Source organism: Limulus polyphemus, unplaced genomic scaffold (assembly GCF_000517525.1).
Source record: "Limulus polyphemus unplaced genomic scaffold, Limulus_polyphemus-2.1.2 Scaffold613, whole genome shotgun sequence".
Taxonomy (NCBI): Eukaryota; Metazoa; Arthropoda; class Merostomata; order Xiphosura; family Limulidae; genus Limulus; species Limulus polyphemus.
The window spans coordinates 233,720-240,844 of NW_013666223.1; the positions used below are offsets into that span (position 1 = coordinate 233,720).

Consider the following 7,125-nt stretch of genomic DNA (forward strand, 5'->3'; position numbering starts at 1 on the left):
CTTCAGTCTTATTATACCAACATTCACAACACTCATTAGATTTCATGTTATATACACACACACCCTTAACAGCCCCCTTGCACCCCTATTACTAAAATTATAATGGACAGACAGTAATGAAACTATTCTATCTGGATAAATGCATTTTGGCTTTTATGACTCTCCTGTTTCGAGAAATCAAGGGTGATGTGGCTTGACATGACATACACTGGCTTTTATATAGGTTAGATCACCCAGTTGCAAAAGGGCCAAAAAATTTCTTTTCTTAACAGCACATGACTAGTGCATATTAGTTTTTATGTATATGACAAAATAATAAACATTTTCAATCTTGGCATTTCATGACCAAAATTTGGATTTGAATATAAGTTGCATATGTCTAACAGTATGTTTCTGTCATTCAAAACAAAATTTTTGTAAGATTGAAAAGCAATGCTGAACAGTTAAGTAGGTTGAAAGTGAAAATATCAAGCAGAAAAATCAAAATACTTTATAAAACATGATAGAATTTGTACAAAAACTTTTTCCATTTGTTTCACAAATGAGATATTGATGTGGATATGATTGATCAATTTTGCAGGTACATTTTCTTTTTCCAACTGCCATTGGTACCAGAACTTGATTTTTGTGCTAAAGATTTGGCAGTATTTGATAAGGAATTTTGTTCCGATGGAAGAAGCATTTGTAGTGAGGAGGAGATTGAAGCTTATAAGTATTATTTCAGTCAACCAGGTATGTTTGTTAATTAGCTGAATTGATTATCATTACCTTTGGCTTGCATTTCCATACAACTGATTTGTATATCAAGTACTAACTTCAATTTTTTTTTTTTCAATTGCGAATGTGGAAACTGAGTAACTTATAAAACTAAAACTAAAGGAAGTTGTATGTTTTTTTAGTAAATTAATCAACACAATTAAATCCCTTGTGGGTCAGCCTATTTTTCTGTTTGCCAAACTTGTAGCAAGAAAATATTTAACACTTCTAGAGGCAAGTATTTCACAATGAGAGAGATTATCAGAAACTTGAACCACAATATGTAATTCATAATGTTAGAATGACATCTCAAAATAAATGTAAAATTCTTTACTTGAAAATGTAAAAGCTGTAATTGGCAACATGACACTACTTATATCTACAATTTACTCTTGCAGAAATAACAATTATTTTGATTATGGAAAGTAGGTATAATAAGACTTTATTGCCTACAACTATAATAAAACAAGACAAGTAGGGATCGATATATATGTGACCTAGCTAGCTATAGTAATATAAAAAGTTTTAATGCTACAAAAAGTATTGAAAGAAGAATGTCAAAACTACAAAACTGAGTTACTTAAAACATTTTATCCCTACTTTGGCAAATCACTGTAATTATGTTCATCTGATCCCACTATTAAGTACCATTGCACTTAATAATAGTGGAATTTGAAATTGTGAAAAAAATACTTTTTTTTATTGATTGTTTTATAACTAGTAATTTTTATTATAGCAAAGAGAAAACAAGTAAAGAATGTTAAGTGGTACTGTATTGTTTAGCTGCTATGCCACTTTTTTCAAAAGTGTAACCCATAGGAAGTTCATTGTTTATTCCTTTCATTTTTATTTCATAGAAAAAACACATCCTCACTTTATCATTTTCCTCAGTTTATTCTCTGTTTTTGTACTTTCATTTCTTTCTGTAATAATTGATTAATGTGTGTGTGTGAGTACACTTTAATGTTGGTGAATTTTATAAATGAAATGTTGCAACTTTACTTGTGGAGAAGGTGTGTTTTCTTCATGGAAGGTTTGACACTTCCCTCTCATATCTTCAATTTCTAATTTAAATAAGATATCATACTTATACCATAATAATAACTTATCATCTTTACTACTTGTCAAGATTTAAGCTTACTTGTTCAGGTTGTTTTTGTTGATCTTTTTACTTACTCTTTATATTTAATGGTTGTATTTTCCATGATGCACAAGCTTGTTCACCTGATTATTCACATGTACTGCACTCTCTATATGTAGAATCTTAGTCAAATCATAATTTCATGTGTGCAAATCTATATCCAACCTCACAGTTGCTCACATTTTCTCTTGCCACTTCTAGTTATTAGCATTTTGATAAATCTTTCTTTGATACTGGCTTTTCTTAGTTCATATCAGTCCTTTTAAGTTTGTTGTTGATTTTGGTTTTTTGTCATAGAACTAGGGAGACTAGTTGGGTGTGAAAATTGATTTAATCGTTGGTCTCATTAATCAGATATTCTCACACGAGTTTTGGATGGTTGTAATAATTGGAAATAGTAATAATAAAACACTAATTGGTTAAGGTGAACAGCCTTGAATTATTAGAAAATAATTAGAAATCATAACTGCAACATTTTGATTAGTTGATTATTTTATGTGACACTAACTGATGTGATAATTTTCATAGGTAATTGATTAATCAAGCTAATTGTCCAACTCTACTTACAATTGGACACTGTTTTTCATCTGTTTGGGTGGGTCTTCTAGATTTTTAAGAAAAACAGTTAAATGAGCTATTTATAAGTTGGATTTCTTCATTGTTATACTCCAACATAGAAATCTGTCATGACTCATTTCAGACTGAAGATTGATAAATTAATTGTCTGTTGGATTGTTATAACTCCTTATTTTCAAAAACAGATCGAAATTGGCAAAACTGTAACGTTGGGTATTTATTGTCATGATTTTCATGTCTCACAATATACATCTTTTCTCACTTCATGATGACACCTCTTAACCTTATGACTGTATCAAGGAAAGCTGTAATGTTTGGAATTTATTGTCATGATTTTAATATCTCACAATATACATCTTTTCTCACTTCATGATGACACCTCTTAACCTTATGACTGTACCAAGGAAAGCTGTAATATTTGGAATTTATTGTCATGATTTTAATATCTCACATCTTTTCTCACTTCATGATGACACCTCTTAACCTTATGACTATATCAAGGAAAGCTGTAATGTTTGGAATTTATTGTCATGATTCCAATGTCTTACAATATACATTTTTTCTCACTTCATGATGACATCTCCTAACCTTATGACTGTACCAAGGTATACATTTATGTGAGGGGCTTTTATCAAGTCCCCAAATATGCCATGATTAACTTAGAATGACTTTCAGTTACATTTGTAATTACATTGAATGTTACTTTATCCACTTTTCCAATGAACTGTGTGTTAAATGTAATTTTTTCAAACGTCTAAACAGCACAGTTCAAATAAATTTTTCCTTGTTTGAAATTAGTTCACAAGATGTAACACTCAAGTACTGTTTTTTTAGAGAGTTTCCCTTCAATTCTGTATACGATTTTAATTGTACAAATCCAGTTTTTTTATTTACAAACCTTTATAGCAGTAGGCCCATTTTTGCTTTTTTGTTAATTTCTGGTAGAATTTCTTTCCTAGGAACTTCAGCGATACAAGTCCTTTCTTGATTAAACCAGTTTATTATTTCTTGATACAAACTTCTAGTACACAGTAATTCCACTGTCAGTATGTTTCTCATCACATTAAACTTAACAACTTTTATAATACATGCTATAAACCACAGCGATTCACAATCTCAATAGCTTTGCCCAAAACTTACCCTGACTACTGGTCGCTTTATCATACATTCATTCCCGCAGGCTTTCTCTGCCAGGTTTATATACTAACAAAGAGGTATCTCTAGATCACAATCGAACTTCCCTGATAGTTCGAGAAACTCAGTCACGCATGCGCTAGTTTACCCTGACTACTGTTCGCTTTATCATACATTCATTCCTGCAGGCTTTCTCTGCCAGGTTTATATACTAACAAAGAGGTATCTCTAGATCACACTTGAACTTCCCTGATAGTTCGAGAAACTCAGTCACGCATGCGCTAGCAGCGTCACGTGACTTCTGCTGTCATAACAATACATAGCACCTAATACCATCTCTTTTTGTAGAAGGTAGGCCTTTTTAAAACTTTTTATGTTGTATTTTTACATCCTAGTATAAATGTCATTTTGACTGCTCTGTATTTCTTTTATCCACATGGAATATCTCCTACAGAAAAGTTTGTTCTTGATAATCAAACTTTGGTGATATGACTTGCTTTTGCCTTAATAGAATATTTTCTTTAATTAAGAGTCTGTTTCTGTTTTTCATTCTCATGTGATATTTTCTAAATTTTCTTCACTTTTCATTATATTATTCTGAAAAACGTTTTTCCCAGATGTTGTAAACTTGGTCATCATTCCCTGCATACATTCTTTTAGAATGATGTAGTATTTTAAAGTTATGCCAACTTAGGGGCTATTTGACCACTTGAATTGGTCTCTGCACAATCTTCATGTTGAAAGTTGTGAACTCTTACCACACACAAAATATTGTGTTACACATAGAAGCTCCGTTTTCTCCAAAGATTAGTTTTAGTTTTTGTAACTCTTTCTATTTGGAGGTGTTTGTTGTAGGACCAGAAATGAAATTTAGAAATCCATCCTACTACTACTATTACTACTGGTGTCCAGTTGTACTCCTATTGATTGTCAGCATTGTACTAATGTGTTCTTGCTACGTGATGCTTTTGTTACTATGGTGCTGTTTTTTCTTTTATGATCAGTTTTTCATGACTTTGATTGGTCCCCTTCTGTAGGAGTGACAAGCAACATTCGGATTCCTCTGGCCTCACATCCAAGCATATTTGAGGATTCCATTTATTAGTTAGGGTAGACATAAAATAAAATATTTAAAATTCATATAGCTGGCCCACCTCTATGCATTTTTGTGGATTTTAACTAATTAGATTAAAGATAACATATTCAAAATGCAAATATGTATTTATTTGTACTACACAAATCCTGCCCTTTTCCCTACATAGAGGAGTTTTGGAAAGAAAATGTGAAAAATAACAGGTAGCCTTGTTGGATATAAACTCAGATGTATAGAAAAAAATACATTTGGCTTATAGAACTAGGATTCTTCTTTAGAGGATTGTAACACATAAATAATCACAACAGCTTGTCACATGAATGAGTTTTCATATTATACACACATTTTTACCACTAATCTGATGGAGAAAGCAGTAAGATCAACAAAAAGGATAGGAAGTTATGTGTGTGTCTTGAAAAATAACTAGGAAATGTAATGGTAAGTAACTATGTGAATTTATTTTTTTAATGTTCCTTTTGATATATTTTTTATCAAGTCATATTATGTTATTTCAATAATATATTTCTAGTTTAGATTTTTGTTCTTAAAACATGTTCTTACAGCACTATGAATGTAAGTAGTTTGTTGCTTTGTACATATCTATTGACATTATTGTTCGTTGTTTTTTTTTGTCTACATAATTCATTCATTCTGTTCAGTTTAAGAACGCAGTTACTATTCATATTTGCACAGGAGCATTTACTCCACCAATAAACTTTTACCGTGCTGCAATTGGCTGGCTGAGAAAGGACCTTCAAGAAGAGTATGATGGTTTCAGAATCAAAGCGCCAACTTTGGTCATCTGGGGAGAAAAAGACAAATACTTGGTCCCTGAACTAGCTACAGGGTGTGCTCGTTACACTGATAACTACACTCTCAGAATCATAGAGAATGCTTCTCACTGGGTTCACCTGGATCATGCAGAAGAGGTCAATAAACATATGTGGAGTTTTCTCAAGAAACAAAGAAAATGACTTAAGTCATGTTCAGATTTCATGTTCTTAAATAAACATAGGACTAACCTGATGTTATCTTAAATGTATTAACAAAAGCTGGATTTTTTTTTTTATCTTAAAGCCTGAGAGAACTTAAGGTTCTTTAATATGACAATTTTTGGAGGCTGGTTGAGCCAAGTTTTATAAAAGTAACTTTAGATTATGGAACTTGATGGTTTGTTGATTTCTGAATTGAAGTGATTCTCTCAAGCAGAATGAAATGCAACTTTTAACAAGAAGAGAGGACTATCAAAACAGATAGGATTTTGTTTCTTGGCAAAACCAAAATTTCTGAAGCTTTATAACACTTTCATTGCTAACTTGAGGCTTTCTTAAATCTTAATAAGCTTAGATTTCTCTAATAAAATAAAACACAAAGGTATGGTAGAGCATCTGTCTCCCAACTAAAAAGTGTTTTCTATTTATTGGTATGATTTTAGTTTCCCAATAAAAATGTTTCTTCCTTAAGCCTGGTAGAACATATATTTCATATTGGTGTTTGAGCTTCTGTCGATACACAGATTGACAGGACTTCCCTGTTATCAGTATCTGCTTTGGTCTGTTGATACACCTGTGTGGAGATCAAATTCACTGTTGCATTAGGTAAGTTTCATCTCCACAAATGTGTATCATTAAACCAAAGTCTGTACTGATTATATAAAAAAAATAAAAAAAAAAAAAAAATAATAATAATAATAATCTTGTCAGCATGTGTTTGTGGATATATATATTTATCATATTATCCCTGTTGCAATTTGTCAGATGTTAAGTTATGTTTGCCAATTGTCAATTAAAGGCTTTTGCTTATACTTCTTAAGAGTATAAATATATATTGTGTTGTTGTTGGGCTTAAGATTCTTCTACAGTAGGTGTCTGTGACTTGTTAGTGATAAATTCAAAGATAAATGAACAGCATGCACTCCACTTGTTTTCAAAATAATGTATATACATATAGAGAGATCATAGGCATATCATAAATACTATATATAGTTCTCTTCTTCTTGTCCAAAGTCCACATTCCTTTAGAATTTCAGTTGACAAGCCGAGCCGAACTACCTTTCTCTATTTCTATTGCACTAGTATTCCATGTATAATTCACTTACTCTGCCTCATTGAGTTACTGCAGTTGTATCCTGAACTTTAGATACTTGTCTGCTTTTTCATATTTAGGCCTTCTTCCAATAATCGTCCATTTTTTGCCAAGGTCCACACAGGCAGGTTCAATTGCTTTAGAACACCCTTTGACAAGATAAATTATTCTCCTAAAGTGTCAGAAAACATATCAACCTTTAAGTTATCCACTCCTATGATGGTTAACTTGCATTTTCTAACATTATCTTTGGCTGCACTTGTACTTCCCATTCTCTGGTTTCTCGTTTACTCTGTCTATCTGCTGTTTACACTTGTCTCACACTATTTATATGTTTATC

At 31.7% G+C, this 7,125-nt stretch overlaps 1 protein-coding gene across 1 annotated transcript in view; it reads left to right on the forward strand.

Moving 5' to 3' along the window:
- The window catches only part of LOC106459465 (epoxide hydrolase 4-like), a 23,014-nt gene extending 16,653 nt beyond the window's left edge, over positions 1–6,361 (forward strand). Inside the window, exons 5-6 of the mRNA XM_013919086.2 lie at positions 581–732; positions 5,394–6,361. Coding sequence (XP_013774540.1) covers positions 581–732; positions 5,394–5,674 — 433 coding nt within the window. The 3' untranslated portion in view covers positions 5,675–6,361. The remainder of the gene's footprint in view (positions 1–580; positions 733–5,393) is intronic.
- Positions 6,362–7,125: the final 764 nt, after the last annotated feature.